At 45.4% G+C, this 16550-nt stretch overlaps 1 protein-coding gene across 5 annotated transcripts in view; it reads left to right on the forward strand.

The window, feature by feature from the left end:
• LOC144106982 (uncharacterized) overlaps positions 1-16550 on the forward strand; it is a 28751-nt gene extending 12201 nt beyond the window's left edge. The window contains exons 7-13 of one of the 5 annotated variants that reach the window (XR_013309174.1): positions 2718-2825; positions 3104-3223; positions 4815-4926; positions 7753-7912; positions 10329-10389; positions 12552-12646; positions 16379-16411. Coding sequence is in view for 4 of the 5 variants with exons in the window: in XM_077639953.1 (XP_077496079.1) it covers positions 2718-2825; positions 3104-3223; positions 4815-4926; positions 7753-7912; positions 10318-10389; positions 12552-12646; positions 16379-16470 (759 nt within the window). In the remaining variant the exon portion in view is untranslated. Of the gene's footprint in view, positions 1-2717; positions 2826-3103; positions 3224-4814; positions 4927-7752; positions 7913-10317; positions 10390-12551; positions 12647-16378 lie in introns of all 5 variants that reach the window. The other 4 variants (XM_077639953.1, XM_077639956.1, XM_077639955.1 and 1 more) reach the window with 4 other exon arrangements.

Genomic DNA, 16550 nt, shown 5'->3' on the forward strand with positions numbered 1-16550 from the left:
GGAAGGCGGGGGGGAGGGTGTCATTCAGATGATATACTGCAGCTCAAGGTCAAGTCTTCAAAGAAAAGCTTGGGAGGGTCGAAAGACCAAACCAGAAAGAAGATCTATGAACTGTGAATGTGATGAAAGGAGCATAGGAAAGGGGGAGCCAACGAACTGTAAGCCATACGCAGTGGTGCTAGCGCAGAGGATCTCCGAACATGTGGTTACATTATATGTCTGTGTAGGGGCACTATCATCATCAGCAGTGCTGCGTCGCCTCGGCTCGTGACATGCGCTCACTCTGGCTACGTGGGGCCACGTGTAGAGTAGAATAAAGACAGTTGATTTCTGGTTCCCGGCCTGTTCGCTTCGTCCGCGTCACGCTCCGTTAATTTGTAGGGGACTAAGTCTCTGTCCCGCTAACCGGTGCACCGGTGTCCACAAGGAAGGGGCATCCTGAGATCCTGTTGGTGACGTATAGTAGGCGGCTGGATGTGGAGCCAGAATCACCAGCCGCCATCAGTGACTTGCCATCGTGTTTCCCGACCATAGGCAAAGCTGCCGGCAGTGTCGGGCAGTAGCGCCGAACTTGCAGTGGTACCAGCAGAACCCGTCACGGGCTGGGCTTGATCGATGACTGGAACTGGAATGATGGTGCAACCGTTGGTGAGAGGAACGCTGGTAGCGGCAAGGAATCGACACTCGCAGTACAGCAACAGTGCTCGTGAGGTGGTCGATTTTAGCCTCGAGGCTTGACTGCCGGTCGATGAGAGTGGACGATGCGGCGGTAGGAATTGCAGCCACAGAACACAGGCCAGAGTAGTCCGAGACACGGTCAGCCAACTCCGCGACCACTGCCGCGAGGACCACGAGGTCCTGAGGCAGGCGCTGAAAAATCAGCTGACAGAGTAGCGGGCTGTTGACGTCCTGTGGGCGGCCTTCGAGCAGCTGTTGCATGCAATGGAGGAGCTGAGATGGTCGATGGTCGCCAAGGTCAGCAGTGGTGAGCAACTGCTGCAGGCGGCTGTGCTCCGAGATGGTCTTCCGGGCCAGGACCATAGCCTTGAAGTGATCACACGGGGAGGAAGGGTCGGGCGTCTTCAAAACGTCATCAAGTTCTTTCATTTTCTCAGCGGAGAGAGTCGACACGACGTGGAGATACTTCATGCATTGTGAAGTGATGCGCCGAAGGTCGAACACAGCCTCCACTTGCGCAAACCATACGGCAGGATTCTGAGGCCAAAATGACGGCAGCTGAATGTGGACGCTGGCGATGTCCTCCGCAGCTGGTGTATGAACTGGGACCTGGGGCCTGGGCGCCGCAATTGTGGCGGCGTTATCCGCGTATATCATGCCTGAGTTCACCAAACTGTGGAGGGACAGACTTAGTCCCCGACAAATTAACGGAGCGCGATGCGGACGAAGTGAACAGGCCGGGAACCAGAAATCAACTGTCTTTATTCTACTCCGCACGTGGCTCCACGTAGCCAGCTCGAGCGCACGTCAAGAGCCGAGGCGGCGCAGTCTGCCGCTAGAGTCTGTTTATTTTCTTCCCATGCGCATCCGTTTTTGTTTGTTCGTGTTTGTTTTTTTAGCGACCTTGAATTTAATGATTGGATGTCGGACGAAGCAAGGGCCCACTCCACCATGTGGCATTCTAGATATTCACACCTTGACCTAACAAGCACCCGTCCCCCAATATTTTATGATTATCTTCAAATTTTAGGCGGGCGCTTGCTCGGTGTTTTACAGCTTAAGTAGGTAGGTGCGTGACAGCTTTTTATGCGATAGCTTAACAGCCCCATTGGGACGAACAGTATCACACACTTGCCACGTATCATGGTTGGTACATGGAGGAGCCAGCTGCGACCTGCCACGGTTGGCAGATGCCAAAGTGGAGAGGGGGAAATCCCCCTAGGGGTGGGACTGGATTGTGGCTGCCACGCGAAAAACCCCGTCAACTGTGTGGTCGTACATGGCAGCTCACAACGATGTTCTCATGCTATCGCATTGTCCCAGCTAGGTTGTGGTAATCAGATGTCCTCCCAGTTTATTTCTGTTTGTCATTTCTTTTCAACATGTATTGGTGCCACACTGATGGCTTTTGCTCTTCCAAAACTGTTAGATGGACACTGAGGAAACTGCATCCCATTTGTGTTCAGTACAGATCGATGCTATGGCTCTTTCTGGGTATGTAGATGTTAGTCCATTATCAGAAGATGCATTTATTGCTGAGAAAGTTGCACTTGAAAATTTTCCCAGCTCTTCATTCAGATTCATGGTTTCTGCACCAAAAAGGACTCCATGATCATCATATTGAAGTGAATGTGTGTGTGTAGCCTAGCCTCTGGGGTTTGCACACACACAAAAAAAAACTGTGTTGACACGCCAGTGTACTTATGAAATTGGCCGGTGGTGGTGACAGCTGCATCTTGTTTGCTGGCCTTTTATACGCCATAAAAGCTCCATTTGCACTGCAAGTAGCTTCTTTGTCATCGGAATGCAGAGTTCAATTTGTGTTCAGCAATCCTTTTAAGTAGTTGTTTAGGGTCCGTCCAGCTGGTTGAAGTTCTTGGAGCTGTGTTTTTTTCTTATCAGTCTGGAATAGCAGATGTGTCAGCACGGAATTAGTACCTCCCTCCAAGATACCTAGAACACTTTGTTTCACTGGTCACCACGGTAAGAACACGAGCCACGACTAACCCTAGTGCGCGATGGTTCTGTTCATTGTGCAGCTGCACGACCATGCCATTCGGGACCTGCTCTTTCTGCACAGCAGCTGGCCGTTTGTGCGTAGTCACCAGAGCACGGTGCTGTCACTGTCTGAGGACGGCGTCTGCAAGGTGAGCTGGGGGGGGAGTTTTATGGTTGAACTGTAGCCCAAACATGCGAAAGAAGGAAAGCGCACACGGGAGCTTCCTCATCCCGGCCGCCTCGCCTCTTCGCGCTGCAGTACAGCAGTGTACCCACTCCAACTCATCCAGTTTGACATTCTTTTGTAGTTCTAAAAGGCCTTCGGGAGTAATTAGGCAAGTAACTATAAATAAATGAACAAACAAATGCTTTACCTCGCGCGACTCATCTGAGCGTGCCGGTGATCTGATTTAGATCATGTTTACAGGCATTACAAGAAGTTCGTCAAGAGAAAAAAACCAGCGAAAGAAATGACGCAGGACCAGGAGAAGACACACACAGACTGTCGCCGGAAAGAAGTTGGTGGCCAGGCTTTCATGCAGCAGCGGTACACAACAACGTTTCGGCGAAATTTACTTTTTTTTCATTGCCACTTGCATATGCACCTACACAAAAAATATGCACGCGCATGCACTTACGCAAAACGTACGTATCAGTCGAGATTTGGTTTTCGTGTTACCCTGGTAGGACGTGAAAGGCCCATACTGGGTTAACAGAATTTCCGGCTTGCATGCGCCGCCATGAGGTCGCTTCTCTATTACTTAGCTTCTTATCCGGTGGCACCAGTTTTCTGTTTAGTCTATAGTTCTCAACATTTTCGGAATAGGTTTGCGCGCCCTCGTCTAGGTTCCGACAGTCCGGTGATTCCACGGTTATCCGGAAGCAAAGAATATAGGAATGCGCTGACTACCCCGGAGTCGACGAAGATATTGATAGCAGAGAAAGCTGGGAACCCCTGCTGCGCAGCGAAGAACCTGCTCGGCAGAAACAAGCCAATCCGCCTGGTGGCTGAGGCCGCGAAGAGATAAAATCTTTGTTACCTTTAGTCACAGAGGCTCCGGCCCCTGCCCTCCAGGCCTGCATGCCGGGGGCGGTGAGTAGTAAGGGGTCTCCATTTCCGGTAGAAATAAAAGCTGTCATCCATCCATCCAGTCGAGATTTCCGACACGTGAAAATGCCGCGACTTGACTTTCGCTGCCGGCGCACTTCGCGCCGTCGTTGGTTTCGCCGTTTTCTGAAGCTGTTGATGGCTCGAACATGCATGGTGAAAGTCCGAACTGTTCAACACTGCTTGAATTATCCATAATTTCTAAAACTTAGTCCTTAAAAGCTAGCTGAAGCAACGCGCTACGCAGCAACGCCGTCAGTGCCGGCCGGAGATCCCCGTGGATGACGTCACGATGGTCCCGGCCAATCGCGGGCAAGAGCGGCGTTCGCTCGGCGCCTTGAGGCGCGGTTTCGTCTAAAAAACAGCTTTTTGCGTTCATTTCCGCTCTTTTGAATGAGATATTCTTTTTCGGCGCTTTAAAAGCTATAAAATGACGCAGAGAACTCATTTTTTCCGGAAAGTGCTTCAGCTTCCCTTTAAGGGAATGTGGCAGAAAGCTGGTTCAGCATTCATTGCAATCCTGCTCTCATACTACAGCCCATGGCATTCCCAGAATTTTTTTGCAAAGGACAAATTTTAGTTTTTAATGTTTGCGATGCAGTGTCCATCGACGTATCTAAAGAAAAGAAAATTTCATATAAAATTCACAATACCTTCACTATGGTCCCAGTAGTGCAACAAAACAAAGAGAGAGAACAGTCGTGAAGAAACCTGCTCCACAGGGTGAACATCAAGCAGAAGACCGTAACAGAAAAACTCCCATTGTTCGAGCATTTCCCCGCAATGCACAGCCGCAGCGGTTCATGAAGAAATTTTTTAGAGTACTTCTCAGTCAATGCCAGCAATGAAACTTCGGGAGAGCATAGGACATATACTAAACATATACAACCATCTTTAAAGATTAACTTTTTTGGCCATTTTTTTTTAAATCTCAGAGCCAGCGTCCAGCATGTCCCTACCCAGCAGGTCCAGGAGTGCTGGATGGGGCATTTTCTGTTGTGAATTCTTTCTCTCTCTGTGCTTTGTCCAGGTGACCACACTGGACGGCCGATATTTGCACAGCTTTGACGTGGGCCACAAGGCAAACTCTGTGGCTGCAACACCGGAGGCCTATGGCTCGGAACTGGAAAACGGTTTTCGCAGTGAGCGCACATTCTACTTTAATTGCTTTTGTTCTCCTATTCTTATTCTCCTTGCTATATCACTCTGGCATTTCATTTTTCATGCAGTAGATCTTTTGTGGTGCTGTAGGTACCTATATACAGATGTGGACCTGTAGATATGCATGACTTTTTTTTTTAATGTTCATGAAACACATGTAAAGGATACTAGGGTTTGTAGGGTGCAATGCAAGAAGTTGCAAAGTAAAACACAGTAGTAGGATCTCTTATGAGAAATTGAGTGTAATTAGTAAACTGAATGCATTTACAGATAAGCATCACAGGACAGCAGAAGTACAAAAATGCAGAAAAAAAAATTAACACACATCAACATCATATTGATTAGTATATTAACAATAGAGAAACATGACACTATGACAATGGGTAGTACCCGAGAAGAAAATTTATACATCAGTGTACACATTTAAAGGAGCTTCTCATATGGTAAAAATATTTACAAAATAAGAGGATTTAATGTTTTTTTAAGTTGCGTAAAAGGGGACCCGCCGTGGTGGCTCAGTGGTTATGACGCTCGGCTGCGCCATGACCACTGAGCTGAGCGCCATAACCATCGAGCGCTCGGATGGTGAAAATGGCTTCAAGGCGCAATCCGCCTACTTCGTGGCACGGGCAGGGACATTTTATTTTTTGTTCTTTTTACTGTCCCACAGTAATTTTTGTCCACTTTAGGCTAAGAGCCATGCAGTGGCACAGGATTGGCAGCAAGCTTTTTGCTATGTAACACTTCTTAATTCGAAGAAATTCGTGGTTAGTGCCTGCAGCCCGGGCAATATCTTGTGGCACTGAAGAATACGCACCAACGCAAAATGATATTGCATCACTTCCCGCAGTTCGGTTGAGGCACGATAAAATCTTTTATTATAGACTTTTAGCATAGCACGTACCGCTGCTGCGCACCGTCAGTGTGTATGCCCAGATCAACCTGAGGGCGCCAATTGGTGCCAAGTGCCCACCAGTAGCGGGCATACCTGCTGCGTTTGGGCCAGTTAGTGTGTGCACACCAACTGTGCTCGGTAGCAGTGGTGGTACGTCTGTGCTAAACGTCTTATTAGTCCTCTTACCCGCTGTGAGATAGAACACATATTTTTTTCTGCTTTAAGGCCACAAGAGGGGGGGGGGGGGGGGGATAGGGAAGGAAAAGAAGCATTGACAGTGCATTAGTGTTGCTTCACTCTGCATTCTTCCCACGAGACTCACATTAAGGTATACCATCGGAGTGATCTGGAAGTGTCTGTACAACAGGGCAATGCTGGACTCACATGGAGGATTTTTTCCTACTTTTTGCACACATGCGATGCCCGTCGTCTTCACATTGTGCGCAAAAAATTTTTCAAACTCGTGCAAGTTCACAATGAAAATCGCTCCCGCATGGCGTGTTCCCGCTCGCTGGTTTTTGGTGCCAGCGCCTCATCTGCGGACATTTGTTTTATGTGATACTCAGTACCATAGCTGCAATGCGCATTTCAACTGCCACCTTGACTGACCTCTTTCGTTCATGGCCAGTGTTCATCATAAATGGACGCAACTTCATGAAGCTGCTGCAATTGCACTTCACCATTCATTTCAATGGTGCAACATGGTGCTCCGCCATTTGTTTTAAAAAATGAAGCACTATACGTATGATGCAGGGTTAGTGCAGGCTTTGTGCACACCCCAGGCAAAATTGTCAACACTGTGCTCCAAGGCTACAAAACAACAATCAGCACACTGGTAGAGTGTGGCGATATTTTCAGGTTTCAGGTCTCTGACTCCAATTGAGCAAAAAACGACCTTTAAAAATTTCTCCTCTTTGTAAAAACCATGCGTAAAACACGCCGCAAGGTGCTTTCTCTCTCTCCCTCTTCACCTGTGCTCAGATCACTCGAAGACTTTAAGCACCGCCTATGGTGAAAGCAACCATTGGCCACAACTTCTGAACATGTTAATTACACAACGGTGCCGACGTGAAGGCTGCGCATCTAAAAGCGGTGTTAAGTGCCGGAAATGCCTAATTTTCCTCTGCCTGTCGTCACAGAACGGCTGTTTTTATCTATATCATAAGTCATGAACTAAAGAATAATTCTCTGAACATTTATTCACACCTGCCTAACGATCAGTTAGAAAAAGCAAGCAAATGTCGCAGTTTTTACGTTCTTGTAGTAGCTTTGAGGCGCTATGTCCACATATGTGGATGCAAATAAAATATGATCAATTATGAATATTTTTGCGTAATTTTTTGCACATCATTTCTGCTTGGTCCTGATGGTGATTTATGCAAAAAAAATTTTTCCTTTCAGCATTTTTAATTGGTGCCTGAAGGGGATATACAGCACAGTACTTAGAAGCGAAAATCTGTCAAGTGGAACTCTGCTAAAAATGGCAAGCTTAATGGTATAGCGTCACACTCAACAAACTTTTTCAGCATTGTTTGCCAAGCTAAGAGATCTGGAAGCTAAAAGCTAAACGCTGCAGTGTGCTTCTCAAAATCATTGTTTTATTGCTTCAAAGTGCTCTAGATTGGAAGTTTTTATGCTCCAGACTGCTCCTAAATTGGCGTTCCACTGCTCCAAATTGCACATTACCAGTATCATCACTGGAAGTGCAATAATTCCCAGGTTAAATTGGATTAGCTCACTAATCAGAAGGATATAAATTTCTTTTAAAATGCAGAGTGGCATGAGTATGATTGGGGCTACATGAAATGAATCTCAAAGCTTGATTGTAGACGTGTATGAGTGGAGCTAAATGAGTGTGATATGCAAGTCCCCAGGAGCTAATGCAGTGTTAAAGCTTCATTGCTATGTGCAGGTGTGCTGTTGGTTGGGGGAGCCACAGTGTCAGGATATGTCCCGGATCTCGGGGTCCAGGAGAAGCTCTGCGAGCACGGCGATAATTCTGTGTGGAAGCTACGGTACACCTCCAACGGCAGTCTGCTGTACACTGCCTGCAGTGGCGGCATCGTCAGAAGGTCAGGTGCTGCTGCTGTCGTGGTGCTTGTAGTGTTGTCAAAGGGTAATCATTAGAGCTCTGCTGGCTGTGAGGCAATGCAGCTTTAACCAAAAGATTGTGCGTGCTCACTTCAGCCAGTGGTTTGACAGTGGTCCAGTCTGGTGTTGTGACACTGGCTCACTGCATCCCATCTTCAGGTATTTTCCCCCCCTCCCATGTTCTTTGACTGGAATAATCTTCTTGATGAGGTGGGTTGGGCCCATAATTTCCAAACTGCTATTGAAGTTACAATTGGGAGTACAGTCTCCTTGTCTAAGATCATGTGTTTAACTGCGCTATGCTGAAATGTATTGTTAATACTTCCTTGCTGTGAAGTCTTTTCTTTTTCTTTGTTTTTCGTGTTACATTACCTTACTGCCTTGTCCTGAATGTCTTGTTTGTATGTCAAACCTAGTTACAACAATGCCAAACTTGCAGCTGAAAAATTCAATTAATAGCAAATTTTGTTAAAGGTGCACTAAAGAGCATTCTTGAACAATTTGATGTCGCTTTTATTTGTTTTGGGGGGGTTTCTGTGAAAACATTGTTTCTGTCGCAAACAAAATAGCTGAAAATTAAGGCCACGAAAGTAAAAATACGCATGGACAACTAGCTTTTGCGAGACTCAATCTCATTGCTATGCAATGGCCAGTCAAAGTACTATGACCCGCAGTGACACCCGAAGTAACTTTTGTTACTCGTTTTGGACATGACGTAAGTAATAGTTTGATAAAACCACTACATATTTATGGTTCAGACAACATACCACCAAAATAACAAGCCCCAAGCAAGCTGCAAGCATCACCTGCTGCCACAGGAGTGATGCTCGTGACCATCTACAGCGCCTAAGCATAGCCCGACCAGGAACCCGCAAGTTTTCGAAGATCACGCCGCTTATTACTCCGCCAACGGCAGAGCAGCAAGCCACCACGCAATTGCCTGAAAGGCACTCCGTGCATGCTTTTCGACATGGCAACCATGTTGGTTGACTCCTCCTGCTCTCTGCTGCGAGTTTTAAAAAAAGGCAGGAGCCGGGATGCTTAATACGATTTGATAGGGAAATCGGCCACACAGGATAATAATTTGATGATGATGATGAATTCTTATGGTGCAAGGACACCTGTGGCCAAAGAGCACCATGGCACAAAGATTTTTTTTTTTTTCTCTTCTACTCAAGGTGGGGTCAAAGACCCAAGCATTTCGCCCTAAAGTAGCCGAGCAGCTTGCAGGGGAGAGCTTGTACCCATTGTATCACCGGTGGGTACCCAGAGGCTCTGGGGATCAAACCCACCACCTCCCGCATGCGAGGCAGACGCTCAAACGACTAGGGCACTGCTGCGATGTGATAATAATTTGACGTTTCTAAGAATGCTCAGAGTGTTTAGATCAAATTCCCATGAAAAAAAAGACGAACTCAAAATCCTCTTTAGTGCACCTTTAAGTCGATGTTTCAGCAGTCCAAATAAAGTTGCACATTCTTGAACACTCCTAGTATATGGCATCTTGTAAACTAAAGTAGAATCTCATGATATGATTACGGTTGATTCAAATTTTGAGATGAGGTGAATTTTTAAAATGTCCCTGCTAGAAGAGTGCGTTATATTCAGTACGTTATGGTTTGGGATGATTGCGAACAATTTCTTAATCTGTGGCAGACAATGCGAACACGCACAGGCGCCTGCCAGCAGGTGCCCAGCAATGATGATGCCATTCAGGTGCCGTTCAAGCAAAACTACTTGGCGAATATTGAGGGAAAAATAGGTACAAAGCGGGGTCCGTATTTTGAGTTTGTGTTACAATCGAAGCCGTCACAATTGGCCTCAGCGGCTACACCTGATTGGTCAAAACACCAGAAGCGGATGTGGTGGTTCCGATGCAGCGAAAACTGTCGAAGAAACCGGACAGTGATTTCACACACATAGCGTACGCTCCATAGCAAATGCTCAAGGACTCCAGTGAGATAAGTCAACATGGCGGCACGCTCTGAAGCAAAGCCTCTAGTTTCGGAATGAACTCGTCGGTGTTACTGTGTTTTTCGGCATAACAGCCGGCTATATATTGGGTACAGGGCTTTTGCTTCGTCTCAACTTGCCTATAACAAATTGGATGGGCGATAAATTTGGCCTTTTTTATTTCTTTGAACGATTCGGTAGCTCCTAGGGAGCTCCGGTTTGTTGCAGAAATTGTTCACTTCATGCAAACCAGATTGCGCCACTATCACTGGAGTTATCGTCACGTCTGCATTTGCGTACGTAGAATGATGTAACATAAATTAAAGGCCTAACAGTGGCATCTCATGGTTCTTGCAGTGCCTGCATAAAAGGAATGAAAAACGTAAATAGCTGTCTGCACAATGGTCCGATCACAGGAGCAACTTGCGTTTAGTGATGTTGCAGGCGGCAAGTCGTCATGGCATCTTGGTGGTCCAGCAGTTCACAAGCGCACATTGTGCAATGAGTGAGTGCATGCCGCAAATTTTCCTCTCCGCTCCTTTTCCCCTCAAGATAAATGTAAAACGCTGTATTGTGCGAGCAAGCCAGCTGTCTTTTATTTACCAGCAGCGATCAGCGGCTAAAGCAGCCACCATCCATTACTGCAAAACCATACGTAGTTGCGCGCAATATTTTCTTTTTTAAGCACCCTTCCGGGCTCTTTGGTGCAGAAAGAGTATCTGAAATATAATTCTTATTTACTGAATTCCACTTGGCAAATGAAGCAGCTCCTGATTACCTTTTTGCTTTGGCATCAAATTGTGGCTGAATTTTTCTTCTGTTGCGTTGGTCGCATTCCATTTCTCAGCAAAGAGAAGTAGCGCCGCTGGATGTGCCGCTACGACAACTGCAACACAGTTACATCCTGTCGTCAATCACAATCACAACCGAACTAACATCCGCTTTTGGCGTTTCGACCAATTAGGTGAGGCCGGTTGTGATGGTTTCGATTATGACACAAACTCTGAATATGGACCCAGCATTGTGAACTTTTATGGCCAAAAATGATTGATCAAAAAAAAATTTTAAAATGTATTTATCGAACTTCCAGCACCAACCGGTGCTCACGCCTGTGACATGCAGTAGGTTTCGCCACACTATACAAATGGCTGGTGGTGGAGCGCGCCGCCGCAGGTTTCATATGTATACATGACAAGTGGCGCAGTAGTACGTTCTGCTCTACTGATTGAAGCTCACTGGCAACATTTGTGCATAAAAGGGCGCATGGTCTGTCTCGGCCTTGTCAAGGAGGCTAGTACGTGTACACGATGTGCAAGGACTTCGTTAAATTGAAAGTGCGGTATAAAATTACTCCGTTAAATCGCGATAAAAAAATAATGGCTTTCAATGGTGCAAAGCTTGGGAAAACAAAAAAATTCGTTACTCTGCGAATTTTTTCAATTGAGGTTCGTTATTTCAAGTTTCAACTGTGTCATGTTGTATGTCATTAATGCCTCCACTACTTTCGGTGACAACTTTTCTTGGCAATGAAGAGAAGGCCACAGGAACGGAGCATGCATAATTGTGTCATTCCACCAAATAGTTTGGCTGCATGATGGTGCACCTTGCTGCCTGGTGCATTGCTCTCTGCAGTACCTTCACACCATCGCTGGGGCAACTGGCGCCATCAGTGCAAGCTTCTTGTAACTAGACATGTCTAGCAAATTTACTGTAATCAAGAAGATGTTTTCTCCCTAACTTTCAGTGTTGACAGTTGTGTCTGGCGATGTATTATGTTTTAAGAGAAAGCAAATAACTGCAAGCAGGGACTGCATTCCGCTGTGTAGGAAAGTGAGGACGTGTCTTGGCTCCATACCTTCTGCCCCATTACCAGATCAGATTGTCACAGAGAGTCTGATGAGTACTTTTATTAAACTAATAATTATACATACTTTCAGAAGTTTCTCTCAGGACAAGATCTTTGGCTTTCCTGCTTACGGTGTCTGGCATAGTTTGTGGCAGTGATCCAGTAACACTTCTGGATACTCTGGTTTGCTGTCTACTCAGAGTTTCCCAAGCTAAAGGCATCGAATGTGCATGCAGCAAAGGGGGAACTCCCAGGCATGCCACTCTCCCACAACACAAAATCGTGACAGATATTTTTCACCGGCATTGTTCTTTTCGTCTGCTTATCAGAAAACTTACAAAACTGGAGCACTGTGCAGTTTACTTCTTCTGTTTTGTTTTTTTTTTCCATGAAACATTTCAACTAGGATTTTTCTTAGTTTTTTCATACTTTTCTAGCACAAGCGACAAATTATTTCGGAATTCTTTCATTTTTTTCATTACCAAGCATATCAATTTTCATGTGAATTTCTTTTCATTGCATGGTATATCACAATCACTAGTATTGATGCTCTGCGACCGTCAGTTTTCTTCTGGGGGGGGGTGCAGCGATATACTCAAAAGGTGAATTTCTGTCTGGAAAAAAAAGGCAAATACTAAAACCATTGAAGTTTTTTTTTCTTTTTCTGACATAAAGGAAACTAGCCTTGGGGGTTTGAGTGAATATTTTAAGTTTATTTGTTTCTAAAAATGGCTCAAATTTGTAGATCAGGCCCATGTAGCGACGTATAGACGCCTTAAAAAGCACTCAAGGTTTGGAGGGGGGTGGGGGCATGCATGCAGATACCGGCGCTACCCTGACCATCACAAGTTTTTGGGCGAAGTCCTCTGGCATGAAGCGAACATCCAAGACATGGATCTGTCACCATACGACGACTGTATCCTTTTGACGAATGAGTGCTTCACCCTACAAGTGAGGTGGCTGTTCACCAGATGGCTGAAGCAGTGGAAGCAGATGCGGTGCTTGCAGAAGGTGCAGTGTTGGTCATCTGGCCATTTAAAGGAATATACATGCCAAATTTCAGTTCCATGTTTTTTCTTTGCAGTTATATGTTAGACTTAGTATACCTGAATCACCATGTGGTATTTGCCTACAGCTGCTATTAAATTAGTTTACAATCGAATTTCTTCTCTCATACGGTTTCAGTTTCATGATGGCTCTGACGTGAGAGTTCAGTATACAGGGTGTTCAAAATTTCGCTGTTAGGATTTTTTTTAAAAATACCAAGAGCAGTACACAAAAGCCTTTATTGTAAATGGGTTATGTGGCCAGGTGGACACAAACAGTGAGAAAAATTGCCATTGCAACCTGAGTAATTAACAAAAATTCATTAGTCAACATTTCATTAACTGCAGTTAGCATGCATGTTTGTATTGAAAACTGAGAAGCAGTGGCAATTAAAGACTATTGTATTTTGTACAATTTTAATGCGCCTGTGTCCCGAGATATGAGTGTCTAAATTTTCAGCCCTATCCATCTAGTTACTCATGCAAGATTGCGGCACTCGGCATTAAACCCCAATTTGATGTGATGCAGCTGTTGCATATAGCGCTTCAACCAGGCGCCGGTTATAAATTTTCACACTTGGCCAGCAGTAAGGTATAGCCGCACTTGACCGCATGCGAAGTCTAGAGTGGCACCGCATCTTATCACCCACTCAAGCAGCAGTCACTGAAAGAAAGTGCTTGCCCCACGCCGCCGGCACCGTGATGCTTTGATTTCACTGGCCAAGAACGAAAAGTTATCACCAACACCTGCAACTCTACATTCTTCTCAGGCACCATATGCTGCTGCTATGTCACACCTGGAAGGAGCCTGTCTTCCTTGTGTAATTACGCGATTTGGGCTGAAATTTTAGACGCGCATATCTGCAAATCGTGAATAGTTTTTGAATGCCACTGCCTCTGAGTTTTCAGTATAAATATGCACACTGACTGCAGTAAATAAAAAGATAATTAATTTTAGTTACTCAGATTACAATGGCAATTTTTCTCACTGTGTCCGCCTGGCCATGTAACGCATTTGCAATAATGACTTGCATGTACTGCTCTTGGTACTTTTTTTTAATCATTGAAGCCTAATTTTAAACACCAATGAAACAAGTGCAGTATACTCAATTCTTCTTCATTCATTGTCATTCTGACTCTTGAGGCAGGCTGGCATTCTAGTGTATTAAAATTACAAAGCAGCGGTAATATTGCAGTTCCTTCACACCTTGCATGACTTATACTGAGCTTTTGACATCACAGCCAATGTTCGGCTGTTGATACCTAAACGTTTAATTACAAATTATTTAGTGGTCGCAGGCGAATACCATATAGCGATCCACGCATACATTTAATACATAGAACTTGGTGTAATATTTCTCCTGTGAGATAGTGGCGTATGTATTGCCACTGAAACGTGCTCAATTTGACTTTTTTTTTTTTTTTCTAGCTGCACAGCCTTAGGCGCTGCAGACAGGGCTTACAGCATTGGCAGTCTCATAGGCACACCGGTTCTGTAACAGTCACTGGTGACATCAGTGTAGCTACGTAGGAGTTGCCCTCAAAGGTAGCAATGGGAAATTTGGTTCTTTTAGCTAGTGAGAAATATATTTCCAGGCGAGATATAAAGCGTTTGACTCAGTTGAAATCTCAACAATCTTTCAGGCATTGTGTAACCAGGGTTTAGAAAAGTCACATGTAAAAGTACTGGAAAATATCTGTTGTGGTTCCACAGCAACCATAGTCCTCCACAGGCAAAGTGATAAAATACCAGTAAGGAAGGCTGTCAGGCAGGGAGAAGTGATATCTCCAGAACTGTTCACTGCATTTTTGCAGGAGGTGCTCAGAGATCTGGACTGGGGAAAGTTGGGGATAGAAATTAATAAAGAATAGTGCAGTATTTTCCGATTTTCTGATGATGCCCTGCCAAGTGTAACTCGGGCAAAGAGCTGTAAATCAAGATCGAGGACCTAGGCAGGCAAAACAGAATGGTGAGTGTAAAAAATATATAGACGATTACAATAATGCGAGGTTTGAGCGCAGCTCTTCACCTGCCACCTCTGGCAGGTGGCATTTTACGCTGCTAGGCACCCTCTGGGATCTGGCCGCGGCAGTATACAGCACGTTGTGACCTTTGTAGAGTTTTTTAGGACATGTTCACAAAACTTTCCCATAGTTTGCTCACCCCGTTGTTGAAGTCTTAATTTAAAGTAAAAAAAAAAAGTGCGCAAATTATGCGAGTAAATACGTTAAATTGACAGTGCAGGACCGGTGGTCTCTTATGGTAACGAGTAGATTCCGAGGGAAAGCTAGCATAGTTGGGGGCGGCGGAGAGTCAGGCAAGTGGATAAGGTTAGGAAGTTTGCGGGGATAAGGTGGCCGCAGTTGGCACAGGACAGGGTTAATTGAGGGATATGGGAGAGGCCTTTGCCGTGGAGTGGTCATAGTTAGGCTGATAATGGTGATGGTAGTTTTGTCCTTAGTTGAGCCATGCTTTTAGTACATTTAGATTCAGGCAGTCTTGATGCTGTAAGTAGCACAAGAGTGTCTCGTGCAGTTTCGGCCCTCACTGTTCGATCGCTTTTCACATGGCACTCGCTATAATACAGGACGTACTATGTCCGCCGCTATAGACGAGGGTAGCGTTGCAGCTGGTGAACATTCTCAAGGTTCAGTTACACTACACATAAATACCCCCGAAAGCAGAAGGTTGGGCAGCTGAAGATTGAGCAGCGTGTAGCTCAATTGGTAGAGCACTGGTCGCGAAATTCGGAGGTCATAGGTTCGGATCCCACTAGTGGCATGTGGTTGTTTTTGTTCTGCTTTCTAGTCAATTGTCATTAAGCAATAAAAAATTATTGCTCTCCCATTGATCAATACCACAAATTAAAAAAAAAATCACCTGTGCTCCCTGGTTTCCATGACTGTTGGCCTCCATGTACACAACTGCAGTGCGATTCAAGTTTCCTATGCCCACAAGCACTGACTGTGCGTGCGATTGTACCAATGGCATAGCCAGAAATGTCTTTCAGGGGGTGTTATACGCCACCGGTTAAAATTAAAGAGAGCCTCAATGATTATCGAAGGGGGCAAGAGCATTTTCATAGTTTAGATACTGATCTGGAGGCATTGTTGCAAGCCATCTACGTCCCTTAGCTTGTTTACAGTAAATGTAAGCGTTTTGCAGATATTTACACTGCGCTTTTAGTTCAGCGCATGCAAACACGGAGACGCAGCCTTACTTTCAGCTTAATGGCGCCATCTGGTTTTTATAACGGGAACCATTTTTGCCAACAAACCGACACTTATTTTTGTTTTTACATTCTAATATATTGATGCGGTGTGTAAATAGCATGGGTGAAAAAAAGGCTGAAAGAAGAGGTACAAATGTAGCGGTCAGAAAATTTCGGGGGTGTTCCGACACCAAAACACCCCTCTGGCTAGCACTGCTGTATAATGAGTCTTTCGTTGCTAGTACTGCAGCTGGAAACTCAAACATTGACGAGTGCTGAATGAATCTTTCAGCTGTTCAGTGTGTAGTTGATTTACCACTAGAACAACATGGTTTTGCGTGTTGTTGTCCGTTGTGGTTCCTTTTTTTCACCTTGACGTTGTTGTGTCAGTCTTGATCACTGCATCCAAGGACAGGTCTGTGGGGGTGCTTCAACTCGGCCCACCCAGCCACGGCTGGACTGAGTACTGCGAGGTCTGCTGAGTGTGAATGAAAGCAGCAGCCAAGTGATTTGCTGTCGCAATGGAGTGCATATTGATGAAAAAAGCGAGATTGTTCTGGGA

The sequence above is a fragment of the Amblyomma americanum genome, chromosome 10 (genome assembly GCF_052857255.1).
Source record: "Amblyomma americanum isolate KBUSLIRL-KWMA chromosome 10, ASM5285725v1, whole genome shotgun sequence".
Lineage (NCBI taxonomy): Eukaryota > Metazoa > Arthropoda > Arachnida > Ixodida > Ixodidae > Amblyomma > Amblyomma americanum.